General features: G+C 27.5%; 1 protein-coding gene across 3 annotated transcripts in view; it reads left to right on the top strand.

Moving 5' to 3' along the window:
- The window catches only part of LOC122499770 (histone-lysine N-methyltransferase PRDM16-like), a 385,029-nt gene that overhangs the window by 353,053 nt on the left and 4,945 nt on the right, over positions 1-27,031 (top strand). For all 3 annotated transcript variants that reach the window (XM_043608275.1, XM_043608274.1, XM_043608276.1), the window contains exons 5-6: positions 1,007-1,133; positions 26,050-26,149. In XM_043608275.1, the coding sequence (XP_043464210.1) occupies positions 1,007-1,133; positions 26,050-26,149 (227 nt within the window). The remainder of the gene's footprint in view (positions 1-1,006; positions 1,134-26,049; positions 26,150-27,031) is intronic.

The following is a 27,031-nucleotide window of genomic DNA, read 5'->3' as shown; positions in this document are numbered from 1 at the left end:
GATTACGAATTCAAAGTCAGATTTGAAATATTCTTAATGGCAGATCCAATATGGCGGATAAAATTCAATATGGTGAATAAAATTGTTAAAAACTAATTGGATTCACTTGAAAATTGTTACTCGAGGGTTTTTGGGGTCGCTTGATTACGAATTGGGAATCAGATTTCAAAAATTCAAATTTATAAATGTATTGGATTCGCTTATTTCTAAACAGTGCTGTGAATTCTTGCATGAAAGTATATATTTTGTTTTTGTGTTGCTTGGTTTCACAGAAGTTATACACAATTATATATTTTTTAAAAATATTTTTATATATTCGAATCATAGTCTTTTATTTTAAAGCTTGCCATGGTCGTTTGAAGTTTTAAACTGCAATGTTCTTTTCTATAATATTATTTGGTTTTTGTGTTACTTTGATTAAAGCTTTTGTGATAGTCGTTTGTTTTTTGGTAGTTTTCATCATTCTTGCATAATATTAATTTTCTTTTTTAAATATTTTGATGTATTCGAATGATAGTTTTTTGTTTTAAGACTTTAAGTACTGAGTAACGAATTTCAGACAAATCCAATCAATTTTTTAATTATGTCGTCCGCCATATTGGATTCACCATTTTGATTTTTCTAAATCTGACTTTGAATGCGTAATCAGAGATTCTGAAACCCCTTAAGTAACAATTTTCTATTGAATTCAATTAGTTTTTAACAATTATATTCGCCATATTGAATTTTATCCGCCATATTGGATGCACCATTTTGTATTATCCAAATCTGACTTTGGATTCTTAATTGGTTAGCGCTCCAGAGTCCATCGAGATGGATATATTATCTGACTATTTTTCTCCTTGTGCTATCTTGGAGAGACACATCTTAATTTAGATAATTTGTTTTGAAAATGAATAGCTCAAGATTTGTAATAAGAAAAACAAATATGAAAAAGACAATGTATAAATTAAACAGGAAAGATGGTTTATTTACGCAAATACAATATCTGACGAAAATGTTTCAGGTTATTTATGAGACAGTAAGAGATGTCACAGCCGGTGAGGAGTTATTGTTGGGTATCCGAGAGCCACTTCAACTTCCAGACTTGTTCGGCGAAAATACGACTGAGGACAGGAGCGATCGAGAGACCGGTGTGTATATATATATATATACATATAAAGAGTTTCTTTGACTCTCTTTATGACTTTTCAAACTTTTCAAACAGATAGGAATCGACATTGCCCTACCTCGTGTGCATACGATTAACCCCTGGGGCAGGTGCAAGATCTAAAGTGACGATGAAAGCCGCTAGAGGGTTAGAATCCCAAATCGTTAATCGTGAAAAATACACTCGGCTTTGCACTGGTTACGTACACGCATGCTGAGGCTTGCGCACTTTTTACGCATTTATATGTGTAACGACTCTCGTTATGCTCTGTGACTCTGGCGTGATTCACCTGGTTGTGCGGCCGTTGAGTATTGACCCCACGTGTATATTTACACTCCGATTATATATAAGTATAGCACGAGCTTACAATTATTATCCATTCACATTTCCTTTTTTACCATCCCTGTTTCACTATATATAATTAGCTTTTCATGTTTTTAATTGTTTAGATTTCAACTTTTTTATGCTCCCTAGTAGCAATAGATATTCAAAGATATCATACGAACGTCCAAGTCATATACGGAAATTAGGATATCCCTAAAATGTTCTCAAGATATACATTAACGTCTCTGGACATTAGACTGACCTTTAATTTGCGAATTTTTGAATTTCTTTTATTACACCCTCCTAATTCGGTTCAAAAAAAAATTAGCTGTGCACAAGGACAGCTCATTTAATGAATATATATTAACCCATGCCTTTAGAGGATTAAAGTTTAAATGGGGTTTAACATTCTTCAGACTTTATATTATAACTTTTGTTTTTATTAATTTTTTTGTTTAAAACTCTGCATATTCCTAGTTTAGAATGTGCTAAACATGAATCTGTAGTCAAAATTAAGTTTTGACAGATGACAGCTGTCAAAAAAGCTGTCAAACTTTTAACAATGGGTATTCAAGTATGTTTTTCAAGTATTCTATACATTATTATAAATAAGTTTAAGTATTTTCTAGACTACTGAGATCAAACTCAGTAGCAACATGTCTTTTTGAAAGTTGACAGCTGTCAAGAAAACTTTCAAACATAGAAAATGTTAGTTTTTAAGAAGTTTTACCTTTATTTTCTCAAATAGAAGTATTTTTTAAGTTACAAAGATCAAACCGTATAACGTAATGTTATTTTGATAGCTGACAGCTGTCAAAAATTCTGTCAAACTTTTGAAAAGCTTTCTGCAAGTATTTTACATTAATTTAAATAAGTTCTAGTATTATATAGACTACTGACATCAAACTAAATAGCAATATCTCTTTTTGTCAGATATTGACAAAATTTTTAAAAACTTTGAGTTTTTCGCTGAAAAAATTATGAAGATCAAATCTAATCATGTTTGCTATATTTTTCCTGAAATCTACACACGAAAATACATAAAATAAGCAAAACTGCAGTCCAATAGGCCAAGAATTGTAAAAACGGGGGACACACTAAAAGGGGACACACTTTTTTTTCTAAAACGAAAAAAATTTTTAGTTTTTCGCAAAAAAAATATGAAGATGAACTCCAATAATTTTTTCTGTATGTTGGTTGAAATCTACACGTAAAAATAAATAAAAATGTAAAACGCCAGTCCACTAGATTAAGAATTGTGAGAACCAGCAAGGGTTAAAGTATTTTCGAGCTTGCAAAAAGAGATTTTAGTTTTTCAGTTGTAAACACCATGAAGATCAATACCAAATATGTTCGCTATATTTTTCCTGTAATCCATTTTTGAAAATACATATGCATACCAATTTTTATCTTTCTAGGTAAAAAACTGTGAGCGCTAGGGTGGGGGGGGGGTACATGCCTATTTTTGCGAAAAACGGACAAAATTTGATGTTTTTCGCGGAAAACTCTATGAAGATCAACGCCAATCACGTTCGCTATATTTTTCGTGTAATCTACGCGTGAAAATACATACACGGAAAAAATTCCGGGACATTAGATGCGCCGAGGACAGTGTCAACAGCAGTACATTTCATTTTGCACGTCTGAGGTGCCATTTCGAGATATATCAGACGTACATAATGCACGTCAGATACTCCAAACTGGCACAGATGGCGTGCAAAATAAATGAAGAAGAAAATTTGACACAACCTGTACATCTGACGTGCTGGAAATTTTTCCGTGTACGTGTACCAATGTTTAGCTCTCTAGATGAAAAACAGTGAGCGCTAGGGGGGGGGGTACATGGTCATTTTCCGTAACCGTTTTAATAGGGTTCCTACCGCGGGTACGGAACCCTAAAAATGGTAGTTTATAAGAAATTTTACCTTTATTTTGTCAAATAGAAGTATTTTATAGACTTCTGAGATTACACCGAATAACGGAATGTCATTTTGACAGATGACAGCTGTCAAAAATACTGTCAAACTTTTAAAAACGAGATTTTATAAATAGTTAACTCAATTGCAAGTGTTTTTAAGACACTGAGATTAAATCAAATGACAACATGTCACTTTGATAGTTGACAGTTGACAGCTGTCACAATGCTGTAAAACTTATAGAAATAAACGATAATTTTGAAGAATATTACATCAATTTACTCAAACACGAATGGTTTTTAAATTACCAATATCAAATTTAAAAGAAAAATGAAATATTGACCGTTAATAACTGACAATACAGCTGTAAACTTTTAAAAACAAGAGTTCTTGAAATACTGTACAATAATTTATATATACATTCAACTGTTTTTTGGAGCATTTCGATTGAACCGAAGAATTAGATGTCATCTTGATACTTATAGGTTAGTTGGGTTTTAGTTAATGTCCTGTTGTCCCCATAGGTCAAATAACCATGACATATATTTTGCTATTGATTTACTTAAATAAACATAAATTTACAGCTGTCAACTGTCAAAATTAAATTAAATTTAATTGCAGTGTTTTAGAAACACTTGAAATTGAGTAAAGTATTGCATAATACTTCATAAAATCTCGTTTTTAAAAGTTTGACAATATTTTTGACAGCTGTCATCTTTCAAAATGACATTCCGTTATTCGGTTTGATTTAAGTAGTTTAAAAAATACTTCTATTTGAAAAAATAAAGGTAAAATTTCTTATAAACTACCATTTTCTAAGTTTGGCAGTTTTTCTTTTGACAACTGTCAACTGACAAAAGGAGATGTTGCTATTTAGTTTGATCTCAGTATAGTCCAGAAAATACTAGAACTTATTTAAATTAATGTAAAATACTTGAAGAAATCTTTTCAAAAGTTTGACAGAATTCTTGACAGCTGTCATCTATCAAAATAACATTCCGTTATACGGTTTGATCTTTGTAATTTAAAAATTACTTCTATTTGAGAAAATGAATGTAAAATTTTTTAAAAACTAACATTTTCTATGTTTGACAGTTTTCTTGACAGCTGTCAACTGTCAAAAAGACATGTTGCTACTAAGTTTGATCTTAGTAGTCTAGAAAATACTTAAGCTTGTTTAAATTAATGTAGAATACTTGAAAAAATACTAGAATACCCATTGTTCAAAGTTTGACAGCTGTCATCTGTCAAAATTTAGTTTTGACTACAGATTCGTGTTTAGCACATCTTTAACTAAAAGTATGCAGAGTATTAAACAAAAAAATAAATATTAATATTATGTACGTTTAACATGAATTTTTTTAATTCACATAGGGGAATTTCATATTAAAAAAAATAATAATTACTTTCAATTTTTGTTGACTCAAATTGTTACTCAAATAACTGTTGACTTAAAGTTTAAAGAACATCTTAGAAAAAAGGAAGGAAAATTTTTTTGAATAAATTAAACAGTTTCTAAGATAACATTAAGTTCTATTTCATAGGGGAAAAAACGGTGCCCGATATTTGTTGACCCTCTCCAAACGGAATGGTACTTTAGTGTCTTAATTAATTTTCAGAAATTAACAGTGCTACCAGTGTTGCTTTTAATTGCTACGTTAAGTTGCTCCACTAAAATTGTTCCATAAAAGTGCGCTCCTTCATTAAGATTTTATAATCGACATTCTGAGCACGCGGTATCATTTCAAGGATAAATATTTTAATTGCTGCCATAAAAGGGCACTATTTTAAAAGAACTTTTCATGCAAATTTTTTATATTAAATTTGAAACATTTGAAACTTTTTTTAAAAATTATATTTAATTGTATCAAATAGTGTGGTTAGTATTCTTTAAGAAATATTTTATATTTTAAAATCACTAATAAGCATATATCAAATTTTATTGAAATTCTTTATCAAACAACTGCACATTTAATTAAAATCATATTTCATTGCATATTTATAAAAAATATATCTTGAACAGAATACCTTGAATTTATATTTTATAGGTATTGATGCAATAATAATACATAAATATTTGACCAGAACTGACTGCGGACACTTCCGGAACAGGGTGAACCCCTCAAACAAAACCACAGGGGATTGAAATTTTAAACAATTTGACAAATACAAAAATCAAAAATCTATATACTTCAAAATATTATTTCTTTTCTTTAATCATAATTGAAATTTATATTCAGTAAATAAATTACTTTTAGATGGATTTGTGGTCCAGAAATTTATTATTTTCTGACGATTTAGAATAAAAATTTTTTAATGTAGTGTAAAGCTAATAATAAGAAACAATGACACGAATGGAAATTATCATTCAGTTTATGATAATTAGTAAAAGTATAGCTATTAGCCAAGTTCAACAATAAGCTCTGTTTTAATCGTTGCGACATCTGGATGTCGAATAACTTTTCCCCTCAATTTTACACTCACATACAAACAACGTTTAAACGGAGTATATTATGGCGCAAGACAATCATCGAGCACCGAAAATCATAAACCCTTAACTTTCAGTCTATTTCATTAAATGACATCGTAAAAATTAGGTAAAGTTCTGGAATAGTTTTCAAATTGGTTAAACTGGGCTTCCACTTTAGAAGTTCTGAATTTTGTTCCTTTAAAAATATTCCTATAAATACGTTACTTAAATCAGCAGTTCATATTAAAAATTTATATAGAATATATATAAATATTCTACAAACGATGGAAGAAAACGAAGTGAATTTTGAAAGGATAATTTTTTTTGCTAATGATGGTTCATTTTCATTTTTTCTTTGCATATTTCTTTGAAACTGTTTTGGGACAGTAATTTTATGATACTTATAATAAGGAACATTTTAAAGTATAAAAAGAGAAGTAGTATATTAAGTGTCAAGCACGTAAAGCAATATTAGGCCATTTTTAGACCCCCCTCCTCCTTTTCACACTCTGTCAAATTTTCAAGCACCCCCCTCTTTAACGTCGTGTAACACACACTGAGAAAAATAGAGTTTAAAAAACTGGGAGTCAATATTGAAAAAACTGGACTCAGTCCAGTAAAAGTACATTAATTCATTTCCATCAAGCATCTTAGGGTGTTGCGTATAGTGTATAGAGGGCCTTAGTTCCAAATGTCACTGTAAAGAGCATTGAAACACAGGCGAAAATTATAAGGCGCGCTGCAGTGTGCATAGTAGAGAAACTGGACTCAGTCCTCTACTTTGAAATTTTCACAATGAAGGAACGCATGCGCGGAACCTGTCAAAATAAATGGCCGACGCGACGCGAAACGAGTGTTTCCTTGTATTCACTTCGTCAATTTTATATAAAAAAAACAATAACCAATCATTAAAAAAAAGAAAAATGTGTTAAATGCACTCTTTATATATTCATATTCCTTAATTCACAAGTTTTATTCTTCCCACATCTTCATACTTACAATTAACAACTAAATGCATCGGAAAATCTTACAATCATACGGGATTGAACATCTACCTAACCATACAACTAAATATACGCATAATTATAAATCGCACGCTTTTACATTAAGCCTCTCGGCTACGCAATCGATGGGGGAAATTTCCTATTTAAGAAACATCCCTTACCAATGAAATAAATTAGAATATGCGTCGATTTTACTTTGTAATTAATGTAAGTATGGATGTCAACAATATTCATAATATTGAATAAATAATATTGTCAACTAGTTTAAATTTGATACGGTTATTAGAATTTAATAATAAATAAATAAGAAACATTAATTTTTTCTTAATAACCTTGAAACCTTTTTTAAGTTTGACAGTCCTCATGGTAAATTTGATTATTCATTTTTTTCGTGTACAAAATAGTGAATTGACCTAGAATGAAATGTATAATTAATTATTCTCACAGCAATATTTAATAATTTAATGAACTTAACTGCACTGCATAATAGTTGAGAGTAGTAAGAGTAAGTGAAACGGTAAGATAAGTGAACGACCATTAGTGTGTGAGAGAGAGAGAATAACTTGTGGTTTTCGAGTAGGTATCTACTTTATGTGCACGGCGTTCATTTTTCGAAAGAACTGGACTGAGTACTATTTGTTCAATATTCGCTTCTATTATTGACTTGTGTTTTGTACACTGCCGCGTTCTTTTAACAATTACATGAGAAAGAAATTTCTCATTCCAATTTTTTATACTCTTATTCCCTCTTAGACTATATAAACAGTCTTGTTTAAGCTGATGAATGGGATAACTTGTGTTGAGTCCCAAACTGTTCAGCTATGAAACTTCTAATACTATAGTGTGTACCTGTCACATATTATTCTATAAAGGAGTACTACACTGACTGCATAAATCATTTTTCCATTTTTCTCCGTGCAGTGGGATAAAAAGACAAAATTTGGTTCAAATTAACTTTTAGACCACAATTTTCAACCAAATTCTAGAGATTATCCTTATGAAAAAGTTATTTTGCAAATAACTAAATGAATAATATTTTCATCAAATTTAATTCTTAATGCTATTTATTTGTAAAAATTGGAGAAATTGAAGCAAAACTTCGTTTTTATTAGAAGAAACTAACTATATAATTTAATCCTATAATTTATAAAACAGACGATTAATTTTTGATCAAAAATGTTTGATGAGTATAATAATTGTTTATTCAATTTGTTTATAAAAATGATTAACTTTTTTAAAAAATAATTTATTTTCGAAGATAATCTCTGGGCAGCTTACAAGCAGAATAAAATGCAAAAATTCAATTTATTTCAGTGCAAAAATGTCTCTACAATGCTATTGTTTATTAAAATTGTTTAAATAATCAAGCAAAAATTATCGCAAAACATCAGTTTCATTAAAAATAGTTTAATTGCAATAAGTTGCAGTAAATTTATAAAAAAAACAATTTCTTTTAGGCATAACTGCGCCCAAAGTGTAATTGTTTATATAATTTGTTTATAAAAATAATTAAGTTATTTGCAAAATAACTTTTTCATAAGAATCTGTAGGCTATATAGGAGAAACATTAATCATAATAAATTTTATTCATTTCTGCCCAAAAAAGTTCCCTAGAATGTTATTGTTTATTAAAATTGTTTAAATAATTAAGCAAAAAAACAATTTTTTACTCCTACTTACTTATAATTATGTTTTCCAATCTTTTATTGTTTCGAGTCGACACGAAACTTAATTCAATCAGTTCAATTTCAAGTTGACACTAAACTAATATTTAGACGTTAATTTATAGTTTCGAGTCGACACAAAACTAAAATCACTTTGTTTGTTTAGTTTCGTGTCGACTCGAAACTGAAGTCACTTTGTTAATTTAGTTTCGTGTCAACTCAGAAACTAAAACGAAACTATAAACTTTCGTGACGGTCCCTGATTATTTTATATTATAAGAATATTGTTACTGTAACTTCATCAAAATTATTTTCATCATTTTAAATCAATTATTATTTTCTAAAATTTTAAATTACTTTTTATGAAAAAAATAATAATTAAATTCCTTAAAAAAATTTTATTATTTTTATTTATGAAAATATAATTGAATTCTTGTGAAATTTTTATTATTTATGAAAATAATTAAATGTTTACATAGGTACAATTTTATTAAAAAAAAATTTAAATGATTGAATTCGTTTTGGGAAATTTTTTAAAAATCTTATTGATATTGAAAATCATTGAAATTAGAAATTTTTTTGTAGGGTCAGTTGGGGTAAATAGGAACAGATTTGCTAAGTTTTACCAATAACATAAGTTTTTTTCTTTTAAATCCGAATACTTTCGGTTTTTTTGTGTGTTGAGTTATTATTTCACTTCCGTGGAACAATTTTATGGAGTAGTAAAATATATGGGAATTATTAAATCGTAATAATCAACTGTTTCTATTTACCCCTAAATTTTTCAACTTTGCTAAAATTTAGGGGTAAATAGGAACAGTTGATTATTTCTTACAAAATTTAAGAAAAAATCAATTTCAAGTATGGAAATGTTAAAAGATACAAAGAATTACATAAAAATGATGTTAGTCATAAAATAATTTAGACTAATAAATAATAATGCATTACGTAAGTTTAACCCTTTAACGCCCAGCGTTTTCGATCAAAACCACTTTTGACTTTAAACCTTCACAACTTTGACAAAAATAAAAATATTTTTGATTTCAAAACACCTAACACCCACAAATTTATTCTACTTTGTGAAAAAAATTTATAGTACAATAAAGAATTCACAATTTTTTAATTCAAACAATAATAAAAAAAGAATGTTTATGGCAAGATTTACAACAAAATTACAAAATCGAAAATTAAATAAGGCTTAGCTAATGAAAATAACTACTTGAGAGTTTTTGAGGTCGCTGATTACGAATCCGATGTCAGTTTTTCAAAATAAAAATGTCCGTCAAAAAAAGAAGAAAATTGCGCTTTTTTTAAAAAAGTCGAGTTTTAAAGCCAAAAGATGAAACACATTTCACAAATAAAGGTTTTTTTCTTTATTTTTTTCTTCTTTTCTCTCTTATTCTCATATATAATGCTGAAAATAGTGTTGTAGTCTGAAAGAAACAATTTTTTCTCATTCCATTATAAGAAATATTATTGAAATTTCTGCTGTTCCTATTTACCCCGAATTTCCAGTTTTTAGGGATAAATAGAAACAGTCTCATATTTTTAATTAAAGTTTGTAAAATTAAAAAATCAAAGTTGATTTTTGTTGTAGTATTAATAAGAGATAAATATAAATTTTAATATGAAATTTTAGTTAATTTTTTTCCAAATGCGAGTCAAGAAAGTGAAAGGGTGTCTTCTTTGATTTTCAATTTTTTGTGCAATAGGAAATATTTTTGTATATAGGGTAAGTGCGGGTATAGTCGGACAGTACTAGTAGTCGGACACTTTCGTGTTTTTTGGCAAATAAATAATAATGCATTGTGATAATTACTTTAAAAAGTATACTAGACGAATGTGTGAAGTTTATATTTTATTAAAATAGTGTTATTTTCGAAAATAATTAAACAAGAAACATTTTATTTAATGTTTTAAAAATCATGGTGTCCGACTATAGAAACAAGGGGAAAAAGTGTCCGACTACTAAAGCATTCGTAATTTTTTATTAAAATGTTTATATTTTATTAAATACTCAACTATTTGTAACAAATTTATATGATTTTTAATCCTGAAGAACTCCTTTAATTAATAATGTGCTTATAAACACAGTAGATATTTGCTATTTCAAGAAAAAAACCATAATTTAAGATTGTATCCTTAAGTGTCCGACTACTAGTGCATTTACCCTATACTACTGCTAATTGACAAACGGAAAATAGGAAAACACTTAGAACTTGTTGGGGGTAATATAAGCTTCAAGATGTAAGGCCGTATTTATTTTTAAAATTTTTTATTTAACTGAAATAACTACTGTTCCGATTTACCCCTTGTTTCTATTTACCCCAACTGACCCTAAATAATAATTGAAATTAGGACAAGAATTTTTTTGACATTTATAAAAATAATTGAACTTTGAAGAAGAATTTTGTTATTTATAAAGATAATTGGGATTTTTACGAGAATTTTTTTCAAATTTTGAACATAGTTGAATTGAAGGGCTGGCTGCAATAAGGGGACGAACGCGTGGTTGAAAGGGATTATATCAGTCAGGTAGCAGCGAGCGGCTGAATGCTTGTCACTGTTACCTGACTGGTAGTATCCCTTCCAAGTTTCGCGTTCGTCCCCTTATTGCAGCCAGCCCTTCAATTTTATAAGAAGAATTTTATTTTTTTTAAATAATTGAATTTCTGCAATTATTTGTAATTTCTCAAAAATTGATTTTTTTTAGTGTTTTCAACAAAAATTTAAATTAGAAAATTTTTAAATTCTATTACTTTTAAAATTGCTAATTTTATTTTAAAAAAGTCAGTAAGAAGTTAATTGTTGCTAGTTGAATTATTTAATTTTTTTAAATATATTAACAAAAATGTTGTTAAGTTTTCCAATATAATTTTTTTTGTTTTAAAACGTTATTCCAAACAATATAAATTTATTATAATTATTATTTATCAACAAATTTAATAAATACATTTAAGTACTAAAAAATATCTTTTGTGCTTAGTGCTTTGTAAAGCATATGCGTATGATACCCCCCACCCCATGTCACATTTTCCTGGACCCCCCCCTTAGAGCGTGACGTAATATGTAAATGGCCCCTTAAAAATTCCAGTTGTTTTTTAATTGCCCACAGAAAATTAACTGATACCTCAATCATTTTTGTATCTGATTTTCAGTCAAATTTGACTGATTGAATAGTGAGAAGGAGTGACTTTCATTGATTATCAGTTTTAGAGAATAAGACATTGCGATATGTTGTTATAAGTTTCTCTCGGTCCAAATGAATTACATTATAAAGTGATCTAATTTTAAAAAAGAAAGTTAATTTATAGCGAACAAGGGTTCTTTAAAAATAAATCCTTGCTAAACGAATAAAAAGATGTCATAATGGGAATAACGATGTCAAACAAATGGCACCACCCCTGTTTAACTCTTGTAATTCAAGGCATCTGCGTTGAGCCTTAGGATAAGTTTTTGTCTCTTTTTACACAGTGGGAGAAATAGGGAAACATGCGGAATCGCTTTAACACGCCTACGTGGGGTGTTGTGTACCATGTACCAATAGACGCATTCAAATGGCAGCTCAACCTCAGATATAATATTCCGACCAAACCGCTTCTCATTGTGACACGTGTCTTTGTGTCCACATCGGATTTTATTGAACATTTATAATGCATCAGATTTACACCTTTATTCTCTTTAGGGCTGGTTGAAGCATATTTTTTTACACCCTACGAAAAAATGATAATAATAAATACCATTATCTATATACACGAAAATAAATTACTATTATTATTATATTCAAAACATGAAAAATCTGTTCTAGATGGAATTACAAGTCCATAACTATTAAGTTCTGATATAGGATTTCTGTTTTTGTCCCTAATGACTCAATAAATATTATTTTTGCCGCACATAATAGAATGGTTTTTTTTTAAATTTATATATTTGAATATTTTATTTTCTCCTTTCGTCAACTTTTGTTTAAATATAATTTGCAAAATTTCTTTTGGGATTTTTTCTCATATATTCTTAATAAGAATAATGGTTTTAATTTTGTGGAAGAGATTTTTCTGATGCAAAGAAAACTAATAATTGATATTTCTTAACTCTCGGCCTTATCTGGTATATATATTTCATCTCACTAGCTTGATGGTTCTATTGGGGCGGAAAAAGATAATTTATGACTTTCATTGTCGATTAACACGCGCATAACTAGGGTCCCAGAGTATTAAGGGAAAAAATACGCAGATCAAAAAAGGGGTACCGCACAAAAGACGCACGCGACACTTTTTTGGGGTGGGAGTGAGAAAGAATGATTTTACATTAGACCCGAAATCACCCCTATCTTAATTTTATTTATTTGACTAATAACATTACTACTTGACGTTTAAAAATGTCCTATGATACACTTTTTTCGTGAAATAGTTCACTTTATTTTTCTAAGGGGTCTAAATTTTTTCAGATTTATTTGCTTTTATTATTAAACTCATTTTATTCGTTCTAATGATAAATTAACTATCTTTTATATATAAATTTTATTATTTATATAAAGAAAAATCGATTCTTTTGAAATCTTTGATCAGAAAGTCGCCCCTTAAACAATAAATTATTGAAAAATAATGAAAAGAGTCATTGATTATTATTAAATGCGTGAGTAATTTTTTTAAAAATCTGGACCCCTCCTTCCTCTTGATGAGATTTAGCCATACCTCCCCCTCACATGAGAATTTTTATTTTTCTTTAAACACAAGAAAAAAATTGAGGTATATTAGAATTAAAATTTCTTTATTTGATCAGGAAAACTTTATTTTTTCAATTACAAATATATGGGGAAATCTCACGAAATGGGGACAAATTGGGTTCTGAGATATATGTGCCACAAAAAGCTTCTATATTGCTAACCCACATTTTTATATATTTGCTAATGCTATATCGCGACTATGAGATATAAAAAAAATTCTTGTTAGTAAAAATTAAAGAAGTATGCACCTGATTTATTCATTAAAATTGTAGAAATTGAGAAATTCTTGACGTAACTCGCATAAAATCGAATTTTCATTGAGCGATAACTTTTTGAGCAATTTTTTTTAATGTTTGGGATTTTTTGTCATTTATCTATTGGTTGTGAAGGGTAGAAAAAGGTAAATTAGACAAGTGTGCCAATTATAATATTCGAGATAATGAGCTGTTTATAACTGTAATTGCATTTTCACCTTCTTTTGAAAATCATTAATTTTCTTATACTTGTTGAGCGATCATTATTTAAAATTCGCCCATATATTATTTATATTTTTAGGTATTCAGGAAAAGAATTATGGGTGGTAGAACATTGTGCCACTTAAAACATCTACGAAATCGTTCTGCGAAAACGCGCAACGAAATTGCACACAAATTTCACACAAAAAACCCAGTCTCATTTTTGTTGCATCTCAAAATGAGACTATGTTAAACGCCATAGAACGTGGCGCCACCTAAGAGTCTCATTTTTGTAGCAACTCAAAATGAGTAGCGTACGCTACTCATTTTGAGACTAGGTTTTTTCAGTGTTTCTACAAAAATATTAAGAAACGGGAATATCTAATGTTTTTTTTCCCAAAAGAAAAAATTGAGTTTGTAAACAATATTGTTATTGAGAAATAAAAATTGTGCATAAAATGGCTTTATTTCCTACTTCCTAATCAAAATTTGTTAACAATTAACAATTTTCTAGTATTTTTTATAAATAAAAAGGAGAATAATTTGCATAATAATTTTGATCAGTCAAACGAAATTTGTTATAGAGAAAAGCATATAACAAACAAAATATTGTATATTTTTTATTTGTTAATCATATTTTTTAAAAAAAATTTCTAATTTGTAATATTATTTTATTTTAAATCATGAAAAAATACCTGCATATTTTCGATTTGTGAAACAATATTTTTTAAAGAAAAAAAAACAAAAGTTTTTTTGTTTCCCTTTTAACATATATATCTACCTATATTACAAAAAGATATCGCCGCCGCTGTTTCAAGATTCTGTAAGGGCGCCCTATCCCAAAGGGGCCGTCAAAACTTATGTCAAAATTGACCTATTTCTTGACCTGTAGGTCAAAAAGAGGATAAATAAAGGCCTCACATTACGTTAATATAGGTCAATTTTGAGGGCAGTTTTGACCTAGGCGTCAAAATTTGACAAAGAATTTCCGCTACCCTCAAAATTAAGGTCAATTTTGAGGGCAGTTTTGACCTAGACGTCAAAATTTGACAAACAATTTCCGCTACTCTTAAAATTTAGGTCAATTTTAAGGGCAATTTTGACCTACCCATCAAAAATTGACAAACAATTTCCACTACCCTCAAAATTTAGGTCAATTTTGATGGCAGTTTTGACCTAGGCGTCAAAATTTGACAAAGAATTTCCGCTACCCTCAAAATTAAGGTCAATTTTGAGGGCAGTTTTGACCTAGACGTCAAAATTTGACAAACAATTTCCGCTAACCTCAAAATTTAGGTCACTTTTGAGGGCAGTTTTGACCTACACATCAAAATTTGACAAAGAATTCCCGCTACCCTCAAAATTTAGGTCAAGTTTGAGGGCAGCTTTGACATAGACGTCAAAATTTGTCAAACAATTTCCGCGCGCAGACTTAATGGTGAGGTGAAGTTTGGCATCTTACCTAACAATGTAAGGTAATTTTAAAATTGTGTTTGCTCTTACATCTATCATTTTGACCTAATTTTGACGTTTTATTTTTACTCCCTTATTTAGTTACGTCATAATCTATGTGTAATTTGACTTTTATTAACTACAACTTAAAAAGGGACAATAAAGGACAATAAACGTATCTATGATACGTCAAAATCTATTTAAAATTTGACGCCTTTTTAACCTATAGGTTAAAATGGGTCAAAATATATGTCAAAGTTTAATCTAATTTTTGACATATATATCGATACCTCAGTGTGATACAATCCTATCTTCTGGTAATACTTTAAACTGTCCCATCTCGAGGTGATGTTTTGTATCGTGCTATCTCTAATTTGACAGATTGTGGTGTGAATAAAAAAAATAAATTACGGTACTTAAAATATTGATTACATTCAAAACAATAATTTTTTTATATTTTAAGAGATACTTTTTATCATAATATATAAAAATTTAGTGTAAATTAATAATATTTAACCTTAAATGCATTTAGAAAACAGCTAATACATTAACCCTACTTTTTGACAGCACGATACAAAGTATCACCTGAAGATAGGACTGTACAAAATATTACCAGAAGATAGGACTGTATTACACTGAAGTATCGATATATAAAAAAGGTCCATAACGATTATTACATTACGCTTGCTGGGTGTAAAATCATGATACCTCGGATTAGCGTTGAAAAACATGATACCTCGGATTTGATTTAAAAAACATGACATATCGTCGTTTGGTTTGAAGAACATGACACGTCGAAACAAAAATTTTTTATTGAAATTTTGTTTGGTACCACTGACCGCGAAATTTAAAATGATTTGTTATATAACATTTTTAAAAAATATATGATAAGAGATTAAAATAAAAGTAAAACCTTGCACTTTACTCATATAACTTCAAATATTTCACGACATGAAATTTATTTTAATTTCCTATATAACCAGTTGCTAGTAGAAATTGAACATGGATCTACTGGTGTCTACTGGTATTCACTTTGAAATTCGAATTATGTAACTGAAACGAATATCCAATATAAAATTGAAATGGATTTATTCTGGATTGTCCTCTTCAATTTTTGTTTCGAATTGTTTTAACATGCAATTTCTAATCTTATAATTTTTACTTGCATTTCCAAGTTCGCACATACTAAAAGTATCAGCTTGCAATTCCAAATACAAAAATTAAGTTTAAGTATCTACTTGGTTTAATTTGGATTCTCGAATACTACATTCTACTTGACATGTAAAATTAAAAATCGTCAAGCTAAGTTTAATTTGAATCGGGGATACATTCAGTTCTATTTGTAATTTCAAGTTCAAATTTAAAGAGTTTGATTTATAGCGAATTTGAAGTCACAGAATTGTTATTTTCGCCAATTGTTATTTTGTAAATTGTCATTTTTTCAAATTTCCATTTTTACAAAATATTAACTTTTTTAACTGTTATTTTTGCAAACTTGCTTTCTTCGCATTGACAGTTTAAAGTAATTGTTGTTTCGCTAATTTGCATTTCTCGAATTGATATTTTTAGGTATTGTAACTATTGTTATAAAAAATTATTTTACCTAATTCTCCTTCGACCTGACATATTATGAAGCGAAATTATTTATTTCATATGAGTTTTAAATATTTGACACATTTTAAATTTCGCGGTCAGTGGTACCAACCAAAATTTGAATCAAAATTTTTTGTTTTCGACGTGGCATGTTCTTTAAACCAAACGACGATATGTCATGTTTTTCAAATCAAAACCGAGGTATCATGTTTTTCAACGCTAATCCGAGGTATCATGATTTTACACCCAGCAAGCGATTACGTCAAAATCTATGTGTATTTTGTCATGTATTGTATGCAATTTATTAAGATGCATTGATATTAAGAAAAAATTACTTTAAATTTATAAAAATTAAAATTAATATAAAAATAGAGATAGGGGGTTGGCGCGCGAAGCGCGCAGGGGGGCTAAGCCCCCCTAGTATATATATATATATATAACAATAATGTAATTTTTACATTACATGTCACATGAAAATTAATGAAAGCGTGAATGCCAATGAGACGATAATGAAAAATATGTTCATTACATTATTTTTTACTTATTAATTATCAAAAATAAATTACATTTAATTACAATTAATTATTTATTTGTTATTTTGTTTCTAATAGTTTTCTAGTCAAAATTAATTAATATTTAATTAAATTAATATTTTTCTAAATTTATTCAGGGAAATCAGGAAAAAGTCAGAAAATTTTGTCAAAAATGTTGGAATAGTATTCAATTTCAAGAATTCATAAGAAAAATCTGAATGTTATTCTTCAACATTGAAAAGATTTTATATATTTCAAACTCTTCCTGTTTTTAACAATAATTAGACTTTACAGATTTAAAATTGATTTTCTTAAATAATTTAATTTTTTAAAAACTATCGAGAAAAAATTATTTTTTATTAATTATTTTGGAATAATTTTTTATTTAAAAATTTAAAAAATAATTGAATTTTATGAAATTTGTATTTAAAATTTTTTTTATAAATAATATAAATAAGTAGTCTGTAAATGTCACGCCCGCCAAACAAAGTATTTAATTTATTATTATTATTATCATTACTCAAAAGAAATTCGATTATCTTTACAAAATTTCAATAAAATATTCTTCGAAAAATTTATGAAAAATTACAAAAATGTTATCTTTTGAAATTATTACAGGTGACAGCTAAAAAAACGCGCGCGTGTAGTTTCTCCTAGTATTAATAGATAAATAATTAATAATAATGCCTATTAACAATAAAAACTGGTACTTAATCACTTAACTACTTAATCACAAAAAATAATTCAAAAATTAAAAAAAATTTCTTTAAAGATTGAAATTTACAAAATATATAAATGCTTTGCTAACTTTGCATAAAATTTCATATTTGTGCCTTCAAAAAATGAATTTAAAAATGTTTTGATAAAATTCTTTATCAGACTTAAATTTTAAGAAATTTTAATTATTCAATAAATTATTTATTTTTGCATTTAAATTATTGAATTATCTAATAAAAATTTATTTAAAAATGAATTTCAGTTAAAGTTCTACATAATAATTAATTATTAAAAGCATTACAGCATGAATTTTAAGAAATAATTAAATTTTAAAATGGTTCCAAATCAAATTCTTTAAAAATTTGTATTTTTCATACTTATAGGTAACTAACAATTCTGTAGAATTAATTATTTTAAAAAAGTTTAATTGAATTTTTTTCTGAAATTATTTGAAGTATTTATTTTTTAATTCGTATTTAGTTGAAGAATTTCTGAATAATTTAAATTTCGTAAACAAATGGATTTTAAAATTCTCAAAGAACTTTTTTTAAAAATTATTAAAAATATTTTATTCCTGTGGGAAAATAATGATTAAAATTTATTTAGAAAAGAAGTTATTGATGTTTTCAAATAATTTAAGAATTAAAGAAATTCGTAAATAAATGTAATGGAATATTTTTTGGAGTATCTAATCATTTTTAGAGTTAATCAGAATATTCTTTAGAGTCAAGGAAGAAGTCAAAATTTTGTCAAGTAATAAAGTTTTTCATATTAAAAAAAAGAAAATATTTTACAAGATTTACATTTGTTAATTTTCTAAAATGTTTGTTACAAAATGCTAATTTTTTAGAATCAAAGGAAATAATAAATAATATAATAATATTAATAATTTTTTTAGATTAATAAAAATATTTTTGAATTATTTGAGAAATAAAAATAATATTATTAAATTAAAAAAATAAAAACAAAATAAAGAAATGTAATATTATCTATCAAAACATATAAAAAACAAAAGCATAAATTTTGTTAAAAAATTGTTATTTTATATTTTATTTCTATTTTCTATCAAAACGAATAAAAAAAAATAACAATGACTAACTTCAGGTGTGGACAGACTGGACAAAATGAATGCGACGATTATTATAGTTAATTAATAATTAATTAATTAATTTAATATTAAAATAATTACATTTTAATATTACAATAATATTATTGTTTAATATTACAGTAATATTACTGTAATGTTACGTGCTAGTTAGGATGATTCTAAAAAAATTTGAGAAATTTAGATAGTAACCTTGTCTATAGGAAAAGGGGGCTTATACGTGTGAAAACAAATAATTTTCGAGAAAACAGCTGTGGAAGTTAAACAACTTGTTTTGTCAGTATCTCGTTAGTAGTTATTTAGTTAATTTGTTACTCAGGGGGTTCTTTACTCGGGGGTTTTCGGAGTCGCTGATTACAAATCTAATGTCAGATTTTAAAAAATCAAAATGGTTAGTCATTTTTTTTAAATCTGTTAAATTTGTAAAAAGTACGTTTGCCATATTGAATCTGCTATTTTCATATTTAAAACTCTCTGACTTCATATTCGTATTCATAGCGAACCCAAAATCCCCGGGGTAACGAGTTACAAGTATAAATTCTTAAAAACCATCATGTTTAGAAGTTTATATTTCTTTTTTAAAAACGGACTTTTTTTTCCTCACTTTTAATAAACTTTTGACTAATGACTTTATGGTTTTCTCTAAGTGAAAGAGCGTCTAAAATTCTATCCAAATCGTCAAAAATAAATAAATATGTATTTTTTACTTTAAAATAATCTAAAATTCTAATAATTTTTCTAATCAATATACTTTATTTTAATTTTATCTCTTTGCAGTAACCTTATGGCAACCTTACCATGCAAGGTTAGCAATATTCCAGTGTAAGGTTACTGTCAGGTTATAATTATATTGTAAGGTTAAAATGTCCCACCTAAGCAAAGATTACCTACATGATAAGCTTATGCCATAAGGTTACTGCAATATTGTAAAATAATCTTTTTCAAAGTTTTTTCTATTCTTTTTTGAGTTTTATTAAATTTTAATAAATATATAAATAAATTATACGGAACTATAAAAAACAAAATTTTCTTATGGTAACCTTACACTGCAATATTGCTTACCTTGCATATTAAACTTACCATAACGTTACTGCAAGGCTACGTGTACTATCTGGGATAATATTAGGTACTTTAATAAAAAAAAAATTGGTCAGACCCAATTTTTAAAAATTCTTCATTTTCGCATCTGCGCCTCCATCATTTTAAAACTCGAATTTGGCAAATCTTTTATACATTTTTTAAATTTTCTTTAAACTTCCTCTCTTTGTTACAAAATTCGTTTAAATTTTGAATAAATTTAAATTTCCATGGCAATGTGCAGTCAAATTTTGCGCCTAATATTGAAAAACTGCGGATATTTAAAAATTTATTTCAAAGTTTCATGAGCTTCGAGTGTACTCATATTTTAGAAAAATTATTCAACGTGTCATCTGGGATGTATATTTCATTGTCTTATGATGTTCAGTGGTTTGAAAGAACGCATTGATTTCCGTTACTTTTTCCCATCAAACGGCCTGCGACTAACTTAGCTGGGGGTATAGTATGTCGTTGGTGGGTCCCACCTGTTGACTTTTTAGCGTACTATATTTTCGACCTTTTTATTAAACATCAAATTAGCATAATTTAACAGACCACCTGACATCCGAAATCAGACGGGTGTTTGTTTTTAAGTAGTGTTACCTTCGAGAATCTTTCTTTTCCTAGGAACTTTATGCTTGAGTACAATAAATTTAAAAAATATCGTCTAGTACACTTTTGTATTATTTCAATCTGTTATCTAAAAATCAGAATACTGCATCAATGTGCGCAAAAAAATTTCAAATTATAAATTCGTTTTTAGAATTTTTGAGATCATAAATCGTCGTCGATAAAAATCATAAAGTATTTCTTATCCCTATTTTACATTAAAGATATTATATATATTGTTAAAAATAATCGAAAAGTAAAAAGTGCATTTTATTTTCAAAGAATATTCTGTTTTCAAGTAATAAATGGTTTAATATGGATGATAAGGACAAGTAAAGGTGTAGTAGCGAAGTTTAAGAGCCAACGGTTATTTAAATCTTCCGGTATACACTTGTCTAGCCATATGGTTTCACGATGGGCCCCCAACGGACCTTCATGGGAACCGAGTACAACCCCACGCTACTGTACACACTTCATGATCACCCACCCCTTGGCAAACGTTAATTGTCCTTTATCCATGCCTAATTTAGAGCCACATATCCTGAATTTAAAAATATGAGGATGTATTTGATCCCTTAATACTCCTCAACCGAGAAGTAACACCATATGATCTAGGATTTAAAACAATGCTGTTTTTGTACTGTAACTAATTTTTAAAATTAAAAAGTGTTAACTTTTTGAACAATAATAATAAAATTGTTACTTAATAATACTTAATATTGATTTGAAAATTATAAAAAATTAAAAATTTATTATTATTTTTATTATTATTATTAGTATAATTTTTGATTCATTATATGCCACTGTATTGAATATTATTATTAATGAACAACATGGCTTTGTAAGGGGTCGATCTGCATTGACTAATCTTGGAATTTTTGTGAATTACCTGAGCACCAACCTTGAACTTGGTGGTCAGGTTGGCGTGATTTATGCTGATTTGAGCAAGGCATTTGACAAAGTTGATCATAATGTTCTGCTGAGAAAGTTAGAAGTTATGGGCATGCCTGTTGATTTTGTTTGTTTTTTGAAAAGCTATATTTCTGGCAGGTGTCAAGTTGTTCGAATTGATCAGGCCTATTCAGATCCTTTTTTTGCAACATCGGGTGTTCCTCAAGGATCAAATCTTGGACCACTTCTATTTATCTTAAATATTAATGACATTGATTTGGTTTTTAGAAATTCTTTTTTTCTTTTATACGCTGATGACCTTAAGTGTTATAGGATTATTGGTCCTACTGATCCATGTCTAAATTGCTCTGAACTTCAACAAGATTTAGATCGTTTGGATGATTGGTGTTCCCTTAATCATATGACTGTTAATATCAATAAAAGTTGTGTTCTTTCTTTTTCAAAAAGAAATACATTGGTGTATTGTTATACAATTGGTGGTGAAGAAATAATTAGAAGAACTAAAATATCAGATTTGGGATTATTATTTAATAATGATTTTTCGGGTGTACTTCCGAATAAGGGGGACCTCCGATTTCAATAAAAATTGGTTTACCAACGTATTTTGATGCGCTGATTACGAAAATGATAATGAAATTTGGCGCAAATTTCATCTTTATGGTGAAAACCATAAAAAACCATAAATTGTGGTTTTTTGCGTATAATTCGTAAAAAACGAAAAATTTTGAAAAACTTTTTAAACAAAAGTTATAGAACTCACCAAAATACATATTTTATGTTCTTATCATTATTTGCTAAAATCCATTATTTTCCGAGAAAAATGTAAAAAACCATAAAATACCATAAAAAGGGGTCAAAAAATACTTTTGCTCAAAATAACAGCCAATTTTAACAAAATACAGTTTCTTTACGTATTTTGATACTCTGATCACGAAAATCATATTGAAAATTGGTGCAAATTTAATGATTATGGTAAAAAACCATAAAAAAACCCATAAAATAACCATAAAATGGTGGTTTTTTGCCTCAATTCGTGTACCGTTGGTTTTGTCAAGATTTCTTTTTAATGATTTATTGTTTTTGTATAAAATTTTGAATGGGTTTATTTTATGTCCTGCTCTTTTATCAATGATCAATTTAGCTGTTCCTTCTAGAATTACTAGACATTTTGTACCTTTCCGAGCAAACTATCATAGAACGAATTATGGAAATAATGAACCTATTTGTAGGATTAGTAGAGAGGCTAATACAATCTCAGATCGAATTAATTTTTTTGACAATAATTTACAGAGCTTTACTTTAGCATTGCGTAGATTAGTTTTAAGTTTCGATAATGTTGATGAGCCAGCCTAGATTTTAGTTATGAAATATTGTAATTACTATTGTAATTTTATTCTTTTAAGTACTTTTGTACGAAAGGGCATGTCCTGTTTATTATGGTAAATAAATAAATAAATTATTATAAGTATATTTTATAATATACAAATAAGGTATACACAATGTTTTGGTGATATTAAAGTTTTTTTATACAATAAGCATTATATTGTATATCCTTATAAGAATGTTCATAGACTTTCAAAAAATTTTGACGCCTATATTGGATTAGAATTATTGAAAAATAAATTTTTGTACCTACATTTGTATTCGTTGAGCAAAAAAAAGCATATTAAGTTTTAAAAATATTTATTCCATGATAGGCCTATCACCTGGTAAAATTCAATTCGTTTTCTTCCTATATTTGCAGGTTATATTTATTTATAAAGTTATCAACCTCTTTATCAACCTCTTTTATATAGACCATATGAAAATAAAACAAGGATAATCATCAAAAACGTTTGTAAAATTGAATGCAAGTAAAATTTTTTATGATTGTTTTCCTTTTATTTCTAAATTAGTTTATTCTTAACAGTCATGAAATTCCTAAACTGTGATTCAATTTTAATTAATGAAATCAGGAAAACATTTTTATCATTTTGAAGCTTTTTGTCTGAAACTGGAAAGGATTTTTTTCTGTTAAGGGATGATCCCCTGATATTTTGATATATCCTTGATTCCTGATTTAACTTGTAACCTCCACATTTAGGGTGCATATCATGGGGGGAAGGGTATGAATACTCACCCTCATCCGTTATTGGCTAACGAGAAACCCCACTTTACCAATAGGAAACGGTTCCGGTCACCCTGCAAGTATTTACCTTCTGTAATAGTGTGCTGTATTCTGCACAAACTGGAACTTCATTGTGACTATTGTCTTGATACAAGGTTGTTTCTCGAGTTGTGTCTCATCAACAAGTTCTGTAATTTATTAAAGTGCGGTTCTATAGAAAACTATTCTATAGCATTTTCTTAATAAGAAAAAGGAATTTTTTCACAACTGTAAGGTTAGTTCTACTCTTTATTTTGCAAATGTTTTGTCAACAAAAAAGTTTGTTGAAACTAAGAATTAAAATTTTTTGGCTAATACAAGAACCCCATATAAATAATTTTTTAATGAAGAAAATTATAATAAAAATAAACATAAGCGAGAACGGTAAAGATAATTGAAATAAATATTTCTTTACATGATTGTCAACTTATATATACACTAAGAAAATTGTTTGGTTCCAGCAACAAAAATTTTGTTATACTAAAAAAGCTTTTATTTAATATAAGTGGAACAAAACAGATTGCGTGAACCAAATCTTTTTTGTCATTGAGTTCACTTAAATGAAATATTTAAGTTTACAAAAATATTTAACACTCGTAATAAATATTTAAATTTACTAGAGTCAAAATAATTTATTTTAGTAAAAATTGGTTATATAAGGTTGATGTTATTGATATTAATTCATATTCTAAGTAAAAGTTTGTCTTAAATAGTTTCCAGTTTTTTAATTGAATTAATAATTAAAAAATTTCAAGTGTATTGTGAGATTATTTTGGTGTTGAAGAATATAAATTCCCTTAATATAACCTGAAACTGAAAGTTAACAATTATTTTGTCTTTAAAGAAGCCGCAATTAAATTTATATTTGTTTTTCTAAACAACATATTTAGTATAGATAAAAAAATAAACTTTGTATGTAAATAGACTGAAACAACACTTTATCAGTCTAAATAACAACATGCTTCATCTATTATTTCCAAAAGAAATTTCAACACAAGTATTTTGTACGAAGATGTAAATTTATAAAAAAAATATTAATATTATTAATATTGACGTAATTTAAATGCTGATGTAAGATTTTTTTGTTAGGTTGAGATAAGAAATTATACGCAGTAACAACAAAATAATTAAGTCAATTAAAATAAACAATTTCTGCGAATATCAGAAAAAATGTAATAAATTTGAATCCTTCGGTTACACTAGATAAATAATTAGTTCAATCGAATTTCCTATAAGTTAATTTTCTCGTATTATGTACCTCTTCCACCTAAAAGAAACTATATAGTGCCAAGATCGCTGACACATAAATAAATTAACATAGCCCTCAAAAGACTACAATTATTATATATTTTGAAATCGACCGCCATGCGCAATAGGTCACTGCGCAACGATTTCTGCTTAAGCGGCAATAAATTCTCACAAAAATTAACTTATGGGTTTTAATAATAAACTGACTATATATCACATATTTAATTCTTTATTCTAATAATGTTATATAATTATTTAAAATAATTTATTAAAAAATGTTTATAATTTCAATATCTTTTTAAAATAAATGTTGATTTACTTTAATTAATTAATTAATTGAAATTTTTTAAAACAATAAGTTCAGAACATATGCAATTTTTCATATTTTTCTGTTCTTTATTTATGAATTTGGTATGTTTTTAGGACCTTAATTTATTTATGAATAAAAGTTTAATATTACAGAAGTCAAAATGTCGAAACCAATATGGTGGATGATTTTTAAAAAATTTGTCTGAATTGATACAAATTTGTCACATGGGGGGTTCTGAGGTTGATTTTCCATTTAATAAATTTTGCTTACGAAGATGATATATTTTATAAATAAATTTAATATAAATATTGACCATTAATAAATCTAGAACTACGCGTATAACGATAGTCACTGGTCTGATTAGCGTCATTTTAACAAGTTTAAAATTTATAGTGGGAAGGATCCCATAAGATGGACATTTCGTTTAGAATTTTTGCTCTGTGCCCAAAAAAATAGTTAATATAATGTACATTCATTCGGAACACTACATTTTAATATATCTTATTGGTGTTGTATTCGTTTGTATTATAGATCATGAAATTGAAATCATGTCCATCTTGAGGCCTGTTCTCTTAAATAATTCGTAAAATTAACATTTCAAATGAAAGAAATTGACAATGTTTGTCTTTTTGTTTTAGCTTCTCAACATAGCGAAAATATAGATGAAGATAGAGAAGAAGACGATGAAAATGAAATAAAATGTCCAGTCTGCGATAAACCCTTTCAAGAAATTGACGTGTAAGTACAAGAAAAATTACTCGTTAATGTCAATTCTTTTGATTTTACTCTCACAATTTCTAACAGTGAAATTATTATTTACTAAATCTGTACATAATATTCTTATTTAAAAAGCAGATATTAGAAGATTTACTGCTTAAATTAAAGCACACTGAAAAAATGTAGGGTAAACCGAGGAGGGAAATAACAACGCTTATACCTTTAAAAAAATTAATGGATTGTAGATTGTCAATTTGTAAATTTTGCAGATTGTAAATATTGATGTAGACCCATGTGAAAATCTTCCCAAAGTCACCCAAAGTGAGATTGAGTGCCAATGCGGGCCCAACTGGGCTTCCCAAAGTTCGAAAAATGAGAAAATAAAATAATTTAGTTTAATTATTATTTAAATAATATACTAGACAAATAAACAAAAAGACGCAGTAAAAATCAATAAAAACTTAAGAATACATGAGAATAATAAAATTTTAGTTTTATATTAATATCCAAATAATATTCCTTCTGGAAATTTTCACAAAAGCCAATCTCGGTCAGATCGGGGTTCCCATTTAAAAAAAATTGTATCTAAAGGGATTTTAACGCGCGACTTTTCAGCTTTTAAAGATGTTGAAAAAATATTTTTGAAGCCTGTATATGTTTGTCAGGTGTGAATGTTTACTATTTTTAATATTAAATTATCAAAAAGATCAACTTATTAATTCAGAATTAAAATTATTTTTCATCACATACGTAATACATTTTTTTAAAAGATAAATTTAAATTTTTTTAAATTCCTACAAACTAAAAATATAAAATGACTACCTAATAATAATATAGATTATGTGACTCACAATATTATAATAATAATAATAATAATAATAATAATAATAATAATAATAATAA

This window comes from Leptopilina heterotoma, unplaced genomic scaffold, assembly GCF_015476425.1.
Source record: "Leptopilina heterotoma isolate Lh14 unplaced genomic scaffold, ASM1547642v1 Lhet_175, whole genome shotgun sequence".
Taxonomy (NCBI): domain Eukaryota; kingdom Metazoa; phylum Arthropoda; class Insecta; order Hymenoptera; family Figitidae; genus Leptopilina; species Leptopilina heterotoma.
The sequence above is the reverse complement of the archived record's forward strand: the minus strand, read 5'-3'. Positions and strand labels throughout refer to the sequence as shown.